This window comes from Puma concolor, chromosome A1 (assembly GCF_028749965.1).
Source record: "Puma concolor isolate L17-30 chromosome A1, mPumCon1.1.hap2, whole genome shotgun sequence".
NCBI classification, from domain to species: Eukaryota; Metazoa; Chordata; class Mammalia; order Carnivora; family Felidae; genus Puma; species Puma concolor.
Window position 1 is genome coordinate 159431274 of NC_141667.1, and position 20351 is coordinate 159451624.

The 20351-nt window shown below is 52.6% G+C and overlaps 1 protein-coding gene across 1 annotated transcript; it reads right to left on the reverse strand.

The window, feature by feature from the left end:
* Positions 1-1161: 1161 nt before the first annotated feature.
* Positions 1162-18417, reverse strand: LAMP1 (lysosome associated membrane protein 1). The gene is made up of 9 exons (XM_086708020.1): positions 18195-18417; positions 13095-13216; positions 11051-11270; positions 10774-10932; positions 4264-4451; positions 3592-3717; positions 2778-2844; positions 2538-2708; positions 1162-2117 (listed from the first exon to the last, which is right to left on the reverse strand). The coding sequence occupies exons 1-9, from the start codon at positions 18244-18246 to the stop codon at positions 1978-1980; spliced, it is 1245 nt and encodes a 414-aa protein (XP_086564146.1). The 5' UTR covers positions 18247-18417; the 3' UTR covers positions 1162-1977.
* Between the last annotated feature and the right edge of the window lie 1934 nt (positions 18418-20351).

Below are 20351 nucleotides of genomic sequence, written 5' to 3' on the forward strand. Positions count from 1 at the left end.
TCACCGGCTGATTGAAAATGAAGACCAAACCCGCAAACTGTCACTAGTGTTAACGCCAAATCCCTTCCTTTCTGTGCCACCGCATCTACGTGAGGTCTGTGCACACAGCACGTGATTTCTCTTTAGAAAGGTAATTTTTAAACACTGATTTTTGAAATTATTGTATTACATAAAGCGGACAGAGGTGTGTAAGCTTTAGGGAATGGCAGAGTCTGACTTGGGCCCACGAGTGCTCACGCAGCCACTGTCACCCTGGATCCTTGGAGGGAGAAGCCCCAGTGAGACCCCCCCTTCCTAACCCTGACCCTGTCTCCCGGCCCTGACAGTGGGGCTGCTGCTGGCTGCTGAGAAATCCCACTGCCTGGGCAGGCTGAGCCCTGCATGGGGCAGGTGGGGACCTAGAACAGTGTCACCTGTTGAACACCGTGGGCAGTGGCTGGTACTCAAGGTACCTGGGCGACTTCTAGCCCAGCCGCGGAGGCGCCTCCCTTCCCCCACGGTCCCAGAGGATGCCGGCCTGGGACCGAACTTCCCACACAGATGCTCTCATCAGGAGGAAGTGGTGGCATGGGCGGGTTGCCAGAGCTTGGGGAGTCCCCGAGGCTGCCCCCACGGGGCAGTCAAGTGTGGAGTCACTTGTGTGGGGGTGGCGGTTGCCCAGCGAGGCCGGACACACACCGGCCATGGGGCCCCAAGCCGCGCTCCTTGGCCGGCAGCTCCAGGTGGGAGTGTCGGGGACACCTGGGGCCCCAGGGCTCCCGGCAGGCAGGCTGGCTTCAGCCTCACCAGCAAGGTGCACAGATCCCCGAAAGGCACAGGTCTTTGCTTAAAAAGCAAAGAGGACAATAAACCTGAGGCCCAGCTCGTGCTCTGAAAGCTCTGAGCACCCTGCTGGCCGCCTGTGCTTTGCAGTGGGGCCACAGGGCTCCAGGTCGGTGCCCACAGGGGAGCCCCCACGGCCCTCCTCCCACTCGCGGGGGCTGTTCGGTCACCACTAAGGACCTACCTCCAGACACAACTCCTGTCAGTCCTCCAAGTTACCACCCAGAAGACCTACCGCGACACCAGCTCTCTCAAACGCTGGGGGACAGACGCCTGCCGCCTACCATGTGTCCCACTGAGACCTCTGGCGGGAGCGGACAGAAGCACAGAGTCCAGACAGAGAAAGAAAGAGATGTTTTATTAGCATTTGTTACAGCAACGCGTGACGTGAAGGGTCGTCCGTGCACAGCCACCCGAGCGGCAAGCGGGTAGCGCAGAGCGTGACACCCAGTATTTACACGAGTGCAGAACAGGATCACCCCGAACCTCAAACAGAAGACTGAAAGTCACTTTACAAAAAGGTAAATAAAAATAACACCCATTTATCTATTTAAAAAAAGTGCCAGCTCTTGAGTGGCAGAGCGCGGAGAGGACAGAAGGGCCCGATGCCGCGGGGGCGCCGGTGCCCTAGTACCGAGCTGTGCGCCGCGGGGGCCGGGCCCGTCCTGGCTTCTAAAGCTTCATTTAAGCGTTCCAGATTTTCACCTTTTGGAGTACTTCTGTTTCTAGATCTTCTGAAGCACAAGCCTAACAAGTAGCCAGCCCTCCTCAGCCCTAAGACCAGGGAGCACCTCACCTTGGCGAGGCTTCAACCTCAGTCAGGAACGAAGAAGCCAACAGCAGAATCTTAAAGAGCCAAGTAATAGTGGAGCCAGTGCCCATGTAGGGAAGCACTCCTCCCTCCCACCTGAAAGTTCTACTTTGGTAAATATTAACGTTTTAACCATTAGCAAAATATTTAACCCAGTTAGCAAAATTAACACCGTCATTTCAATACTCTTGTGCATAGTAAATGTTGCAAGATGAACTTCACATCGGATAAAGCAGATTTGAAAATCAGTTTGCAAGAAAGCGTGCCGCCCTCCACGCCAACCTAAGCTCAGGGGACGAGCGGAGGCCCGGAGGTGGCGGCCGGCCCGAGCTGTCGCGGCCCTGCTAGATCGTCTGGTAGCCCGCGTGGCTCCTCTTCCTGCCGATGAGGTAGGCAATGAGGACGATGAGGACCAGCCCCGCCAGGGCGCCGCCCACGGCAATGGGGATCAGCATGCTGTTCTCATCCAGCTGGCACTCCTCCACTAGGAGACACGGGGCAGGGGGCCATGCTCGCGGCCACGGTCCCCACGAGACCTCACACGGGCTTTCCCCCCCTCCCCCCAGCCTGGCTCGGTTCTAATCAATTACTGCTTGGACACAGTCAGGACCTCCGGGCCCTCCGGACACAACACCCCACCTCCTGCCTTCACGGCTCGGGAGGACAGGCACCATCCCATGAAACGACTACCTTTGAGCAAATGGCGCCTTGGGTTCGCATCTGTGAGCTGCTGGGTCTTCCAAAGGCAAGGTGATGCGGGAAAGGGAGTTTGCTCTAAAAATCTCTGAGACTGGGAAAGGGGACCCCCACCCCCATAAACTGTCCTTGCAACCCAGAAATGATTAAATATCCAAACAGAACTGCAGTCTGCAGACCCCGTGCAGTCTCCCCCAATGCTACTCACCAGACCCAAACTTGTCACCTTGCACCTGGAAAGCCTGGACCCACACTTTGAATATATTGACAGAAAAGGCCTCCGTGACCTCCACGCGCTCCTCGGCGTTACACTTGTATGAATTCCCGATGGTGGCCTGCAGTGCCCTCAGAGAGCTGTTGTCCGCCTGGAAGGTGGGGTCTGCAAAGGCACATTGAGAGTGAGTGCTCTGGGACTCCTGCACGGGCAGGTGAGATGTGGGGGCCTTACCTCTGGCGTCAGGGACAGTCATATTCAACTGGATTCCTTGCAGGAAAAACTGGCTAGTATTTGGGTCCTTAAAGAGAAGAAAATAATCCTTAACCACTTGCCAAACTCACATGTTTACCATCAAACCTAAAGGATCATCTGGTAGTAAATCTGACTCCTGCAGTTCTAGCTTCAGCAAGAAGCCGTGGAACACGCAGTCTGTAATAAAAGGCATCGCATAAATCCCGAGAACACAGATGCTGACTTGTCCTCCTAGACCTTTTTACACAATCAGACTCTGTTAAAATAGCGACCGAAGGAGCCATGTTCTAAAAAATCAAACTTTTTCCAAACGTTGGCACTTTAGGAACGTTAATGGAAACTTTATCAGGAGAAACCAGACTGTTAATCTGCAGCATCATAAACACGGGCAGAGGGCGTTTCTATGCTTCCCAGATGGGGACAAGAAGAGAGGACCCAGGACGTCACCCCTGGAAGAAGGGCTGAGGGCAGTGCCCGAGGCGGAGGCTGGGCTGAGCACAGTGGGGCACGGACAGCGATGGTGGGCACGCTGCAGGTGCCCCCTGACACCTCCTGCATAAAGGAAACCAACGGAGGTGTCCTTAATGAAAATGGGGGACTGAGGGTCCAAAGCACTGATGGAAGAGGCAGGTGGGGAAAACAGACTCCGTCGTCCTCACTGGGGCAAAGCTGTGGGTTCTGGCACCTTCACTGATTCTCCGTGGGGCTGGGGCATAGTGTGCGGGAGCCGATGGCGGGAAGCCATGGCCAGATGCGGGCTATGACGCGAGGTGGCGCAGGCACGAACCCTCACCATTCCAAACTGGAAGAGCAAGGAGTGGATGCGGCTGCTCCGGAGATCCAGGGTCACCAGCTGGGGGCCACAGCTCCCCGTGGCGCTCGTGTTGCTTGGGTCAATGCTGAACAGTCCGCTGACGGTCTGAGGAGGAAAAGCAGACATGTTACCCAAGTTCCTTTTCGCGCCCCATTTCGGGTCCTCCACGCTCTGGAAAAGCCAAAGTGACCTCAAAATGAGAACTTCAAGGCTTCTATCATTTTAACCAAAACCAGGAGGAGGAAAACACCCAAAGTGCAGACTTCTGGGTTCCAGAACCATCTTCCCTGCTCCTCCTGGTTGCTACTTTCACGAGGACATTACACTCCCACCACAAGCACCTTCCCTGTCACAGCCCACAGCCCACAGCCCCCATCACCAGCAGGGAAAAAGGAAAAGCGTAACAATGAACACAAAAGTTGCGGTGGTAAAAGTTTAAGCAGAATTTAACATTCTCTTAGGGGCCGATAAACTCGTCCAGTAGAGCAAGTCCCAATGATACGGGCCATACAGAAGACAGCAGCCTGGCTGTGTGCGCCAAGAAGCTGATTACAGGACAGGCCCCACAACCCGCTCTCTCAGATTTATGAGAGGTGTGCACATGCACCAGCGCCCTGACGCACGGAGATGGGTCCCCAGGGCCGAACCTACCGTGTTGTCCCTCTTGCTGTAGGTGACGTTCAGCTGTAGCCCCATGCTGGCCAGCAGGCAGGTCCCGTTGGCGCCACTCACGTTGTACTTGTGCACGGAGGGGCTCTCAGGCGTGGGGGATGGTGAAGGGCGGGGAGGCGGTGGTGGTGCGGTCGTCGGGAAAGGCCCATCTTGCTCACAGCGCGTCTCTGGAGGGACAAGTGGGAAAGGAGGCAAAGTCCTAGTTCCTCAGGGCCACCCACCGGAAGCTTCGGCCACCCCAGGCTCACCGTGAACCCCAACAGTCTCTCAGCTGGCCACACCCGCAGAACGGGATCTCTCGGCCTGTCCGAGGACAGTGCATGCCAGCCCCCCTCCGGAACTATGGGGCAGCGGCCTGCTGTCCCACAGGGCCATCCCCACTCCTGCCACCATACCGCAGCTCTGCCTGGAGTGTCTTCCAGCTCAGCCTCTGGGCAATGCTGCCTTCACAGAGCTGTCCCCTTCTGCAGGACAAACCTTTCTACTGAAGTAAACACAACCTGAACCCCATCACCTGCTGCTGGGACAGTCAGCTACACAGCACTTCAAACGGCAACAATTCAAGACCCTCTGTGAGGCTGCACACTAGGCATGGTGCTGGAGGTCCCACAGATGCAGGCGGGACACACACACACACACACACACACGCACACACCAGGACAAAGCTAGTGCCATCAACAAGGTGCTCGTGGGAGAGAAGCCCAGGAAGCCTTTACAGGGATGAGTGTCAGGGAGCAGTCCCTGTAGGACAAGACTGGAGCTGAGACCAGCCAGATCCAGTGAGCCAGCTGCTCTGAGCTATTCAGAGCAAGGGGGATGGTACAGACACCTGCACCCTCCTGGAGACAGAAGGCCCAGGAAGTGTGAGTGAAAATTCCTAAGAAAGGGATGACAATCCAGGAGTGAGGGAAGTTGTGGCAGGACAGGCCTTGGCAGGAGGACATAGTGGGGGGGGCGGGGAGAGGGCACATGGGGGGAGCACAGGGGGGTAGGGGGAGTGAAGGGGGGCACACAGGAGGGGGTAGGGGAGAGGGCACACAGTGCCCCCAGAGGACATGCCCAGGAGTTTAAGTGTCTCCGTCTCTCAAAACTTGACCTACTATGATTGCTTAGAACAAAAATTTACATTCAAAATCAAGGCAGACTGAACCAAGAGAGAGAAATGAACACTCCCTCAGATGCATACAGAACACACACCTGCCTCCCACGTAACGTCCTAAAACACCTGGACCCACAGCACCTCCAGGAGACCATCATCCCCAAGTTAAGCCCTCTGTCTTACTGCCCTGTTTCTGTGGATGATCAGCATTCACACGATTTCTGTCCAACTCCCACCTCTCCCCACTTCAGCTAGCCTGGGCCATGGGAGCTGGCCCACCATACCCAGTGCCGTGGATGTGGAGCCCACGGGGAAGCTGCCGGCACTTGCTCCACTTTAAAAGGAAACTTTGCCACCATTTCCTCCTGGGAGGGGGGAGGCAGGGGAGAGATGGGAAAGGTCACCCTGCAGGGCTGTGACATGGAAGTGATGCCACACCTCTGGGAAGTTCACTCACCCAGTGTGCCTTCACACAGCGCAATCACACACAGTCAAATGCTTTTCTAGACGGAAGGTAAAGATGGAAAAAAGGCAAGATAGTGTGGGTGTGCCTCTGGGCTCTTGGTGGAGGAACAGCTGCCTGAGAGGTCCCCACCCAGGGTGTGCTGGCCACACTACCCGCCTCCTCCCTGGGGCTGCAGGCTGACGCCATAGCCACACCTTTAAGAACAGCCTCACCACTGCTTTCCAAGCTGTTACAGAACAGGACCTCATTAAATGTGCAAAACCACATCAACACAAGGTGGCTTCCAAATCCCAGCCTAGATGGGCACGCGGCATGCATGGGGAGAGTGACGAGCACCTGCACACACGACCTGCTGTTCTCATAAGGCAGGCTGCGAAGTGTCCACCTGGGAGCACAAGTGGTACAGTCAAGTGTAAGGACGAGTGCCTGCCCCCTTCCCTCCCTTCCCAAATGCAGACGGAGAGCCCCACCCTGCGCAACCTGTCCCCCAGGCAGACGCTGCAGCGAGGAAAGCACACGGAGGATGCACTCAAGTGTGCTCAGTGCATCCTCCGTGTGCTTTCGTGTGTAATCGGCCCTGGGAAGACCGGGGACCCCAGGAGAGCGCGGGCTGCATGTCCCGCCAAGGCTCCCCTCCTCAGGATTTTCAGAAGCTTCTGGAGGCCCCCAAAGGATCTGCCAGCGACCAGTTTGAGGAGCCTGCGTGCTACAGTTACAAGGAGTCTCCAACGGAGTGCAAGGAGAGTGGCGTTAGCACTCCTTTACTTTACTCCTTTCCTTTACTTGAAGCTACCCTGGCTGTTGTTCCTAAAGGAGAAATATTGCCAAACTGGGTGGAAAGCAAGCTTGGGACCAGCCATAGTAAAAAGTTCCTATTTTGAACTTCTAACGGTCACAGAGGCAGCCACAAGTGCCCACACATCAAATCTTGAAGGCACAAAGACGAATAAATACGAATCCTCTGCCAAGCCATCAAAGTCAGGTGTCTGCGTGGGCCGGGGGCTGGAAATCCAATTCCCGGGGACACAGCGTGGACATGCTCACCGGCTCCACCTCAGCCTGCGGGGACGGCTGTGCCCACCCCGCTCCACGGAGATGACCACGTGCCCCTCACAGACCTTGGGGAGAGGCTGTCCTCAGAACCTGCCTTCGTCAACCAAACGGGAAGCCAACTCCAGCAGCCTGGCCTTGTGCTTTCTCAGAAGCTCTGGTGTGTCAGTACCTGGTGTTTCTCAGGGTAGTGCACGGGTAGGGGCACGGGGAACCAAGGCCCCACGACAGCATAGAAGAGCGAGGCCACAGAAGCCTGAGCCAACCCCCGCAGCTCATTCTGACTTTCCAGGGGCATTTGTGGCCAAAAACTTACCTATTTCTGAAAATGTGTTTATTTAACAGTTCTTTATTGTCAATCCACGACTAGAACAGACTACGAGAATATAAAATATACTTAATGTATTTGATTTGACAGGGAACCTTTTCTCTGAAGCTTTCAATTTAAGTGACCCAGAAAAAAAAAAAGTACCTAAGAACCAGAGGAATGAAATTAGCACAAAAGGAGATAAAAAAAAACAAATGGCTCAATTTTAACAGAAACCAAGTATTTTAAATGTGAATGATGCTGCCATGTAGCATGTGTGCTCAGTTACAACAAATCTCCTGTTTGGAGGGGGATACACGGGTCCCTCTGATTGCAAACCAGGTCAGAAACAGCACAACAGATAAAAGTGGACGTAGCAAGCCGCTGGCAGGCCGTGGGGCTCTCTACAGACCAGACCCCAAGATCACAGCTGGTTGAGTCAAAGTGCACAGCTGGGCTTCGAGCACAGCTCAGGTCACGTCAGCAACTCCAGCTGACCCTTCAACAACGCTGACCCCCATGGATGAAAATCCATGTTAACTTTGGACTCCCCAAAACCTTAATTATTAAAACTCCACTGCTGACCAGAAGCCTTAGCAGTAATACAATCTATTACCACATACCATGTATTCTTACAGTGGAGGCAGAAAAAGACAATCACAAGAAGACATTTACAGTTTTGTACTGCATTTACTGGAAACATCCATGTGTGAGTGAACCCACACAGCTCACACTGGTGCTGTTCAGGGTCTGCTGAAGTATTTCTGGGGACAGCTCGGCTCCTGCCCACAGAGCGAACGCCCATTCTGGAGCCCCTCCCTGCCCAAGTGGTTGCTCTGAGAACTCCCCCAATCACTGGGCCTGGACCTAGGCCACTGGAGGACCACATCCCACGAAATAAGAAGTCACAGGGGGTGGGTGGGTGGTGTGTACATGTTTGTGGCAGGGTAGAGGGAGTGGGGAGCAGTCCCTGGAGCTTGGGGCATGGATTTGTTTTTTGCAGACTTCATTTCTTATCACTCCAAGTAAAGACTGATCAGAGGAATTACAGACGATGTTACCTGATAGTGACAGGAGCCCAAAAGCCCTATGAGGACTCCTTCCTGTCCAGGGAACGCTACGCAGACATGCCGTGACCTCACCACACCCTCCAGCCTGCCACAGGGATGTGCCAACTTGTACACGATATTCTGTGTAACTCCAGGACACCTCTTATCCCTCCTCTTCCCAGCAGATTTCCTGAGAGTGCCCTAGTGTCTTTAAAAAGCAGCAAGATTCCTTTCCAAAGCACAGACGTATCCGTAGAGGCAGATTTCATAACATGAAAGCAAGCTTTGGTGAGAGGGACAACCACGAACACAAGAGGAGGTGGGGACTGAGGGTGAGCTTAGTGACCAAGCTTCGGACCAACAACTCACAGGACACAACGGGTGACTGCCCACAGCAGGCTCAGAGTGACCCACCACCAGGGCAGAAGGCCAAGCCCCCAGGTGACTGTGTAGGGGCTGGGGCGGGAGCCTCTGAGGATGGGGGTCGGTGGCTGGGTCTCAGGTGTAGGGACCGCTTCACTGAATGCATCTTTCCCCCGTGGAGTCACACACAGACATTCCTCCACTAGGAAAGCAACGCGTGGGGAGCTGACGGTGAGGGGCTGTGTGCGCGTGGGGACGGGGGTTGGGGAACTCCGTGAACCTAAACCTCTTCCAAAAGATAAACGCTATTTTAAAAAAGTGATAAACCTTAAAAAAGATTAGCATTTCCGTACTGTCACAATCTGATCTTAGGCCAGAAGCTGGAGCCCTGTTCTGGGCACCACACCGCTCAGAGAAGTCAGACAGGACAGGCCCATCTCTGTGCTCAGAAGCTTTCCAAGCAGAAGAAAACAAGTCATGAAAGTGAGGAGCTATCCTCTACAGCCACCCTGAGGCCGGGATGGTAGTGAGGTCACTGCACTATCATTTCCCAATGCCTCTGACAGTTTTTGCTCTTCCCTTCTGCTCGAGGCCAGAGGGAGAAGACTGAGGTGTTCTACTGGGGACGAAACCCAGCTGCTTGGAGACTCATACCTGTGAGTGTCAGCTGCTGAAGCACTTAGCGTGGCTGTAACTTCCCCACCCCCGCAGTCCCTCCCCCACTCGGGGAGGTGGGTGCTAGCGTGCACACCTGGGCCTGTGCACGTGTGCATGTGCACACATACACACAGCTCGCCACACAAGGGGGGTACTAGAGAGGGCTGGTCCCGCCGGTCTCCTCCAGAGCTGCTCCAGCTCACACAGACCTGCCTTTGTGCCCTGTGTACTGCTGCTGGTTGTGTCTTCCCAGTTACAGACAGCAAACGTTCTAGACTTTGTGGCTGTCTGGTGTCTATGCACACCCGGCTGTGCCAGTATGAATGCAAAAGCAGCCATAGAAACAGGTATACGAATAAATGAGGCTATGTTCCAAGGAAACTTTAGTTATGGACACTAAAGCTTGACTTTCATGTAATTTTCATGTGTTGTGAAATGTTCGACTCCTTTTAACCTTAAACTGATAAGCACGGAAAAACCACGTTTAGCTTCCTGGCTATACAGAAGCGGAGGTGGGCTGCACAGGGCCTTGCGGAGGGCACGAATGCCTCTCAGGAGGGCTGTACCCAACCGCACAGGGGCCCGGCCGGCCCATTGGGCCCATTAGCACCAGTAACTCAGTGCAAATCAGCCACGCAGCCAGCAGTCACCTGAGTGTTCCAGCCACACTGCTGGGGCCGCTGAAATTGAAGGCTCACAAAAGCACGGCTAAACACCGAAAAGGACAGGCAAGTTCTCTAAGACAACCAAGCCCCTCACCCTTCTGGAAAATAACAGTGATCTGTGAGCTGACTGGCAGGACTGGGGAAGAGAACTTTCTTCAGTCCTAGTTGAATGATAACACTCCTCAGTATTTACTCTCAGCCAGGCACTGACATAAACACCATGTATAAATTTCCTTTTTAACTCTAAGAACCTCCTAAAACAGATTATTATTTTTACTCTACAAAGGGAGGAGACAAGAGACTGACTACCTTACCCAAGACCACAGAGCTAGGAGGGGTCTGGAGCCCTGTCTGTCGGACCCCAGAGCCCACCAGTGGAGCTGAGCTGGCAGGTGCCTCCCTGAGGAGTCATGACCAGCCCCCCCCCCCAGCCAACCTGCCCAGAAAGGCATTCAGGTCCTTCTGCCATCCACCCCCGGGCCCGTCAAGCTGGACAGAGGTAAGCCTAGGTCTTGGTGAAAAGACAGCTGGCTTGAACTGGAAGATTCTGTGACCCTGACCTCATTAGCTTCCCAACAAAGGAAGACACAGAGAGTTTCAACTGCTTTTCCCTTTTACCCTTTTAAAATCAGTGTTTGTCCTACCTCACCTAAAGAGATCACCTCCTTTCAAGAGAAAAACATGTTTGGTGGGCAGTTCAAAGGTGTGAGTTGCACACAGTCCCCCACCGCACAAATGCTTACTCACACACATCTTCCTCAGGCACAGGCTCACAGCCATGCTTGCACGCACTGAGCTGGGCCTGGGCACCAGGGCCACAGGCAGTGTCTTACCTTCCTTGCTAAAGCTACTGTTGGCAAGGTACGCCTGGATGGTGGCATCATGGAGCGTGACAGTGACGTTGTGCATGTGGATCTGGTTGTTGCTCACACATCTGTATTTTTTATTTATGTCTGCCCTGATGTCAGTGGCAGACTCCACAGTCTTGATTTCTGTATTTTAAAAAAAAAAAAAAATCAATTTTTAACTATGTGAAGTACTTAGTTAAAATTTTAGGCCCTCTCCAACCCGATTTTCTTAACTTTGTAACTGGTCGGTTTGGGTTCTTACCCTTGGAGCTTGCGTTGGGGAAAATCTGTGTGTCAGACAAGTTATAAATAAAACCCATCAGCTGAACACTGTAACGGGTTGCATTTCTTGTGAAATTGAGGGTCAGTCTATGTCCTCTTCCAAAAGCAATCACGAGACTGGGGGCAGACACGTTCTCTTTACCACAGGAGCTGCTGCTGTTTAACACTGCTGCATCAGGTGGTAGGTCGAAGGTCACATTCTAGAACAAAGGACACACACCCAGTCAGAACGCAAGCCACTAAAGCGATTCAGATGCACCAAGGAAGACCTTCAGGAAGAGGGACATCAGCCCCCCACCTCAGAGGCTGCAGTGAGCACATTCACCTCCGACATCGATAAAAACATTAGTAAAGTCAGGATTATGTGTCAGTACAGACTGAGAAATAATTCAAGTGTAAGACAAAGCGGACAATTAACATAATTTTAATTTGTAGCATTTTTAAACTAACGTTTAAATCTTGGTTAACTGAAATAATTCATATTGGCCTTCAAGTGAGCTATGTATTTATATTTGAGAAAACCATCACTACTCGTGTGCTATAAAAATGTTTAAAGAGTATGTCTCTTCATGGGACCCACGGTAGCTACATGTGTAGTCAGCATAAGGAACAAACTTGTCAAATCCTAAATTGCACACCTGAAGCTAATATAACATCGGGTGCCAACTGCACTTAAAGTCTCTTTAAACAGAGAAAAAGATGTTTGCTGCAGAACTGTTTGAATTTACCATTACAGACAAAACTACAGAACTACCGGGTGACCCCGGAAAAGAGCAGGACCGGCTAAGTGAGCCGCAGATAAGCTGCTCCTGAGATGACAGAACTCTGCGAGGTGACAGAGACCAACACGGTGGAGAAGAGTAAGGCACATAACAGCACGTGGGCAATCCCATCTGTGTAACATATGTCCAAATGATATTTTAAAAATCCAAACACAAAACAAGTAATGTAGCAAGGACAACAAAAGTGTTTGGACGAGTCTCTGTAACTTGAGACACTCCTGCGGGACGGAGCCTGCCCGTTTCTCTCTGGTCTGGAATGTGACCATGTTTATGTGGAGGCCAGATGGGGCCTGAGCACCTGGCACAAAGTCCAGGGGCCCCACCACTGCCCTGTGAAGTGGGCAAGGAAAAATGGTGGTTTCAACAAAGAACTAAAAACAAAATTTGGTTTAGAGATACATACAGGAGTAAATGTGAAAAAGAAGCATGATGTCCACTAGTGGGTAACTGACAAAGAAATACAGATGCAGCTTACTTGTTAGGAATCTAATAAATTCAAAAAACCCTTTCATCCCGTAGAAGTGCAAGTTATTTTAAGAAAACAATGAGGGGCATTTTGGACGAGTACAGCCTGCAGCATTGCTCAGCTGTTTATACGCAATTCCTGGAGCCTAGTGGTTTATCCAAAGCAAATTCAACACATCAGGAAAAGTGTATTCACACCGCTGTGCCCTGAGCACGAAAGTACATCAGAAAACAGAAAACAGGAGAGGCTCCAACACATGAGGCTGATCGACATAAGAGAACACTGCACTGTGATCACAAAAAGTAATTGTGAGGAAAACAGGGATTACACTCATATAAAACCGTTAAAGCAGGGGGCGCCTGGGTGGCTCAGTCGGTTGAGCGTCTGACTTCAGCTCAGGTCATGATCTCACAGTCTGTGGGTTCGAGCCCCGCATTGGGCTCTGTGCTGACAGCCTGGAACCTGCTTCCGATCCTCTGTCCTGCTGTCTGTCTGCCCCTCTCCTGCTTGCATGCCCCCTCCCCTCTCTCTCCCCCAAATAAATATTAAAAAAAATTCATAGAACAGCAAGAGCAGGGCATAAAATGGTTTACATATCTGACTGCACCTTCAGTATATACAGTAGCATAGGCTACTGATGAGCAGAGGAGGATACTACTATGGCACAGGGGAACTGTGCTACGGTGAGGTCATTTCTCAAACATTTATTTGAAACGATAATAACAAACATCTTCACACACACCACACCCTGCATGAAGGACCTTGGTGCTTCCTACCGTAGGACCGTTCCTGGTATCATAGCTGGTCACGAAGGCAGCAGAGAAGTTGGCCATGATGCAAGCCGTCCCATTGCCGTCCGTCACCACAAACGTGGCCGCCGTGCCATGTAGGAGGCCTGCTAACTCCAGGAAAGACAGAAATATCCAAACAAGGTTTTGAAAATACAACTGGGCGCTTCTGTGGTCTCTAGCTGTGGCAATAATGGACTTTATTAGGAAATACTACTGTGCTGCTTACAAGATCGAGATGTGGGTTACCGAGGCTGGGTTCAGCTGGGCTGTCTTTCCTGTCCCTCCTAGATAGGATCCTGGAAACGTTAACTCTAAACCCACTAGTTAGCCTGCCCACCTGACCAACAGCTCTTTAATGCCTGATGTCAGGGTACTGACAGGGAGGTCACATGTCAATTTCCGGGTCAACCTAGGCACATGCTGCTCTGCACTCAGTCCTCAGAGGGTCTCTGGAAGATGTACCAGGGTCCCGGAGGCACAACTCAACCTGAATACCGATCTTCCGCAGAAGCCCATGGGAGAACTGGGGAATCTTTTGCTGTGGTCCTAAACTATTTAAAGTTAGATCTCTTGTTACATCTCATGGACCACTGGTGTGGCAAGAAAAGCCACAGACTCACAGATCCGAGTCCTTCGCCAAGTTTCAGAAACATCCTCAAAAACCAGTGATTCAACTGAACACCTAGACTTGGCTGCACGTCAGGCCATCAGTCAACTCATCTAGGCAGGGTTGCCACATCCCTGAAGGAAGGGACAGAATGAAGCTCTCATGGGTCCCTCCAGCTCAACAGTGATGGTGGCTAGCGATTTCCTCTTCAAATTCTCAGGGCCAGAGCCATCTCTGGCTTCTTGATGTCCTATAGCTCTGATGGGTTTAGCAGCGAATGTCATCCGACCACTGTGGTAGAGCAGTAGGTAATTTTCCCAAGCCACATGTTAGTACACTGTTCTTGCAACAAAAATGGGTGTTTTCACTAGTTCTGAAACCAAGAACTAGTCTGCCAGCACTGGGTGCCGTGGGGGTCAGAAGTGACGTGCCCTCTCCAGTGACATGCCTGCCAGTCCCTGTACACCTTTTCCCGACACTCCAACCACTCCAGGCATACATGTGACACAGGCACATTTTGAAGACACTCAGTACACACTCGATTAACTTTTCATTCTAAAATCCCTGCCCCCCAAAAAATAAATGACCCTAACGAACCCAGTTTATTACACTCTTGCGACTTTCACAAAATAAAATCTTTAAAGCCAACTACTATTCAAGCATAAAGCAAAAAGTAGCCAGAAACCCCACATACCTTCCCGTATTCTTCTGGTACGGGAAACACCAAAATCTAGGTTCACAGAGAAGCTGCTGCAGGAAAAAGCAGCAACCTATGGCAAACAAGAAACCTGTGCAGTTTCTGCCTGTTTTACGAATTCTTAACCTATGCCCCTGAAAACTCAGGTTACACTAAAGGCAACTCCGATAAATGAATTTCCATTGTAAAACCTAGAGAAAATTCCACAGCTTGTTTTTAACTCAGTAAAGGATTTTAAAAACAGAGAAATCATCCCCGTGCCTTTGGAGAGGGATGGGTTAAGGGCACCAGCAGTTCAGAGAGGCCAGCAAGGTGGAAGCAGGCTCGGCGGGCAGAAGCAAGTGTGTGAGGGACGCTGACCCAGACCACGAGCGCACGGCTGCTACCCGCCCCCACCCTCCCACCCTGCCGCCAGGGCTCTCTCAGGCCTGAGATGCCCTCACATGGCCGTGGTTCTGGCCTGGCTGCTGGAGTTACTGTGTGACCATGCATGCCACAGACAGGGCAGGTGGCTGCCTCTCACAGGAGCACACACACAGCAGTTCTAACCAAGCTGCCTTTCCAGAAGTTAGTTCCTTAAGTCATTAACACCCTTTTACTGACTCCAAGCACTTCATTGGGAACTATTTCACGTTAAAGAACTTTTCAGTCACAGAACGTTTTCACTTAGTAAATATGCTGAGGGTATGAGCTTTCAAAGTAAAACAAGTATTACAACAGCAAATTTAAAGTAAGTTTTACCAACACTAGATATCCACAATTATTCTGGAGGGGCCAGAAACTTTCAATTACTAAAACAAGAAACTTATCCCCAGAAGCCAAATTTTAGTCCGGAGAAAAACGTCTCTGGGAGCATCAGATCGCACACTTACAAGAGAAACTTATGCATGCTGTAAGAAGCTGTCTGTGGCCCTCTAACAAGCTTGCTCCCTGGCCTGTGGCGGTCCATCCAGCGCACAGGTGCGGACTCCACCATTTCTCCGGGGACCACATAAATGAGTAACTTCAGTCTATTCCTTCAAGGTACCCTCACCGGTAGGAATCCCCTTCTGACACAAGTACAGCTGCGGGAAGCGAGTCTGGTTCTGTTGCAGACTCCGCCACTCACTAGCTGTGTGACCTGGGGCCGGCAGCAGTCGCTGCCCTCGGTTTATGCGCCCACGGACCAGAACAAGCGTGCTGACCCCTCGGGGTCATGGGAGTATCAAAGGAGCCAGTGCACAGCAGCATACAGTACAGGGCAATAGCACTGGCTTTAATGCTCACTGACAGTATTTAAACAGAGCCATATAGACCTCACCCATCGAGTTCGTCACTAAACCCTCAGAACCTGACGGAAAATGTCAAATAAGTTATGTCACTTAACAAGCACTTGTTATGCACGTGTTACGTGCCAGGACCTGTGCCAAGCACTTTGCAGCTGATTCAACTATCGTGGCAACCTTAACAGGTAAACGCTACTGCGATTCCCTTTCACAGCTGTGGAGACTAAGGGACAGGGACCTAACTTGCTTAAGGTCACACAGCTAGGGAGTGCTGAGCAATCGGGAACTGAGTGCCAAAACTTGCTGAGTGAGTGGATACGTTTCAAATGACAAAATGCTCATTTTTGAAATAAAAGAAGCTGCCATCCAAAGGAACAAGTGAATACATTTCTTCGTTAAACTTTTTAGAAGAAATACTTCCTAGTTTGTCATTACTTGATTCTTTTAAATCCAGTATTGTTCTTTTTAATCAGTGACACATAACCACCTATGACTAAAGAAAGCACGTCCTTTAGTGGGAAGGAAGGTTCCTTCCCACACTCCGAATCACAGCCTGGAGGGACAGGCCATGAGCCCGGACACTTCTAAAACGTGGACATGGACGTGTGGTTAGGGACCAGCGCTACAGAACAGAGTCTAGGTAAGTGCCGAGCACTTACTATGTGTGAGGCCCAAGGTGGATACATCACAGCACGACTGGAATGACGTTCCAGTGAAAGCTCACGCCATGCATGCGTGTAGTCACGTCCCGCAGATGCAGAGAGAAGGGAGGACGGACACTGCCTGGGACGTGTCTAACAAAAGAAGTTCAAAATCACAGGCCTCGAACATTTTGGTCTCAAACACCATTAAGAATTTGGTCACCAACCCGAGTAGCTAATAAACTTCCACAATCAACAGTCATGTTAACTAGACTAAGGGGAAGGAAGTCATCTAGTTGACACCAGTGGTTTAGAGTCCCATTACGCAATTACACTTCATCTCAAGTGTCAGACGGTTTCAGTTCACCCTGGTCTATGCTTTCTACCAAGTATTCAAACACAAAAGCAGCTTTAAGAAATGTCTAATTATTAATGAAGGAGGATTTAGTAATTTCGAAGTTTGAAATATGCTTTCAGAAAAGATGCTTTTTGGTAAAATTATACATCAAAATAAACATCGTTTTAAAAAGACCTAAATCCAAATTAATACGCCTTTCCTAAAAGTTGGATTTTAACTGACCATAAAACTTAGAAAGATACAGTGGAATAGGGATTAGAAAGTTAACTACATGTACAATATGCCCAGCTACCGCCCCGCAAGGAGCTAAAGAGGTTTCTCTTCCCTTTGAGGGCGAGCTCTTCTAATACCGAACACACTGCCGGCCGACACCGCCAAACCTGTTCCACCAACTCCTCTTGTAGCTACACTGCCAGGGAGGGCAGCTTAGGGTGTACCGAGGGAATAAGGTCACGCCTGGTGGCTATTCATGCAGCTCAGAGAACTCACTTTACACAACAGGCAAACAGGTGACATCCAAATCCACCCATTCACAGGCGCACAATTTACAGTAGAAAAAGACCTATTTCCAGAACCCCCGGGCAGGTGTGTACTGTAACGTGCATCCACATCGTGTGAGCTCGCGTGAGCTGCGGGAATTGTCTTCCGGATATTTCAAACTCTGCCTTTCGGATGATCTTCCCGTGTTAACTGGGAGCTGGGTGAAAGGGTGTGGCACCGCAGACAGGTACACCAAGGGCATCTGCGCAGATTTAGGAGACGGCGCACGTTCCTCTTTCTCATGAGACCAGAAAACGAGAACAAAACTCAGTCAATCGCACACCGAGCGCCCGCCGACCGCTCTGAGATCCGCACTGATGGGGTCCCGCGCTTTGACTCGGGAAGGGAGGCAGCGCTCCTGACGACCGACCACTCGCTAGAAAACAATACTGCCATTGTGCGGCCGCGGCTTGGGGACGCCGACCTCGCACTGTACCCGCTGCGGGCGCTCCCAAATGTCACCCGAACCTGAAGTTCACAGCAAAGCAGCGCAGGGGACAGCACTCGCAGCCGTCCCAGAAGGGCAAAGTTAAAGCACAAAAGACATATTCTGAGCGTCCGGACCAACACGTCGCCCTCCTCCCTCCTCGGTAGGAGCCGTATCCCCCGGGGGGCGGGGGACAGAAGGACCACGCAGGTACCGCCGCCTCGGGCTGCACAGCTTCACTCGGTCTTCCGTGGCTAAACCACAGCCGTCCCGAAACCCACAAGCCACTTAGTTCCACCCTAACACCCGGAGAACGAGCTCGGTGGCCCTCAGCTGACATCTCGACCCAACTCCTCAGGCAGCGGCCAGAGGGCTCCAGGCCGGCCCCCAAGTGCCGACCTCCGCCGGGGCGGGGACGACTCGCGGGCCCGCTACCCCCCCAACCGGCTCCGCCCCGCATCGTCCGCGGCCGCCGGGTACCCCCGCCCCGAGTCCCCGGGGACCCCAACCCACGGCCCCCCTCCCTGCCCCGGCGTCCCCGGCCCCTCACCGAGCAGCAGCAGGAACAGAGGCCCCCGCCGGGCGCCGCCGAGGGCCGCCATGGGCGCGAGGGCTGCCGAGGCCGGAGCCGAGCGGGTCGAGGGCGGTTGGGCCGCGGGCGGGCCGGGGGCCGGCGTGAGGGCGGGGGGAGAGTCCCGGGGTCCAGAAGCCCGGCCGCTGCGGCGCCCGCGGCAGGAAGGAGACCCTTCGGCCGGCGGCGCCCGTCACGTGAGGCCGCGCCGCGCCCGCACCGTCACGTGACCCCCGCGGAACTCGCGAGAGCGAGAGGGCACGTCGTCTTCCCCTGGGTTGGAACCGGCCTCGCACGTGACCTGTGGGCACGTGACCGTGGCGCCACGTGACGCGCACCCCGGCCTCTGGACCACTTGAAGCCGAAAGTGCGCGCCGCGAGCGCGTGGGGAGGCAGCCCCCCGCCTCCGCCGTCGGCGAGGCGTCCGCCGAGGGAGACGACGACGGTCACCTCGGAGAAGGGCGGCTTTCTGCCGAGGCGCGCGACCCGAGACGCCCCGGGCCCCAGGGACGCAGGGAGGCCCGCGCTGGCTGCGGGTTTCCTCAAGGGCCGCAGTGCTAACGTGCTCCTCTCTCGTGGCGTGGGGCACTCTGGCCGCGGGGCTCCTCTGGTCGACTGACGCTTGAGGAGGCTGAAGTGGGGGGACAAGGGTGGGGAGGGGTGGAACACGTGTACCGAATGTCACAGCTCACGTTTGAAACAAACCAAACCCCGTTTTTGTAAACAACTCAGAGTGCGGAACTTAGGGCTAGACAAAATCTTGGAGGAATGGGGTTCAGAGGTTATACAGTGATTGCCAGCTGTGACGCCCTCCTGAAGGATGTGTCGGAACGGGTCGTGGAGGGGGGCACCATTTATCTAGAACGTTCGGAAACGCTGGTGTTGCTTATATCCCCGCGTGCCACGGCAAAGGAAATCCGAGTCTTTGTGCTTCTAGAACCTTCTGGAAATACCTTTCTGCCTCCTTATTGCCTGAGTGTTGTAAAGGCACCTTTCCCTGGTTGCCTAAAGGCTCCCTGGGTCTTGTCTTTCACTGCCTTCTGGAGCTCTGGCACCCCTCCCTTTACCTCCCCCCACCTTGGCTGGTACAGTTACTCAGACACCCAGTTTCCCAGGTCCTTCCTTCCTCTCCTGTCCTGTGGCTTCACTGAGATCTCCCCAACTCACCACCTCTGGAATGTTCCTGGAGCCTCGTCAGTGCAGGTGTGTTGATTACTGCCGGTCACTCTACCGAACAGTCCTTGATTCTGGTGGCTTTCCCCCCTTAGTTCTTAATGTTTGTTTGCTTTTTGTAAATTTTGTGTTCTTCCTTGTCATTTCTGTCCAGCTTCCCTTCCTCTCAGCTTCTAACATATAATCAGACTTCCTGTTAGATCTGCACTTGAGGACAGTGGCTGGGCATGCGCGTTCCCCCCAGGCAGTCCCCTCCCGACCCGGCCTCCATTTTAAACAAGGTTTCCCTTTATTAATGTTCGCAGGGGTAGGAGTTAGCAGTTCTCAAAATAACTCTGTTTTAGGGTGTTAAACACATTAAGTAGATGCTTTGCAGGTTTCGCACTGTGGAAGAACTTACAAATAAGGGGAACGTGAGGATGAACCCAGTGAGGCTGGAGCTGCCATGTGTTGAAAGACACGAGGGGTGTCTGGGTGGCTCAGCTGGCTAAGTGTCTGCCTTCCCCTCAGGTCGTGATCTCACGGTCTGTGAGTTCAAACCCCGCGTTGGGCTCTGTGCTGACAGCTCGAAGCCTGGAGCCTGCTTCCGATTCTGTGTCTCCCTCTCTCCCTCTGCCCCTCCCCTGCTCACGTTGTCTCTGTCTCTCCAAAATAAATAAACATTAAAAAAAATACACATGAGATGGATAGTCACTGAAATAAACAGAACAAATTTACTAGGTAAAAAGCAATGGTGTGTAGTACATATTGGCAGTTTATACCCCGCCAGCGACCGTTAAAGGGCATACCATTTTCTATTGCCTGGTCACATCAGCTGGAGCATTTGCTTGTATTTCTGTTTCACTCAAGTTCTCCATCATTTTTTCTTTGCCCACGAACTGGCTGGCAGTCACTTGCAGAATAGTAAGGTTTCCCAGCACTGGGCCTGCAAGGAGGAGGCGCTCTCTGCGGGGCCGCTCACAG

What these genes read in the sequence shown, in the direction of transcription:
- LAMP1 (XM_086708020.1), bottom strand. Translation starts at nt 18,246, where the DNA reads ATGGCGGCCCTCGGCGGCGCCCGGCGGGGGCCTCTGTTCCTGCTGCTG. An exon ending in TCTGTTCCTGCTGCTGCTCG is followed by an intron (nt 13,217 to 18,194) that starts GTGAGGGGCCGG and finishes TCCTGGAGTTAG; the next exon opens with CAGGCCTCCTACATGGCACG. An exon ending in CAGTAGCTTTAGCAAGGAAG is followed by an intron (nt 4,452 to 10,773) that starts GTAAGACACTGC and finishes TTGTCCCTCCAG; the next exon opens with AGACGCGCTGTGAGCAAGAT.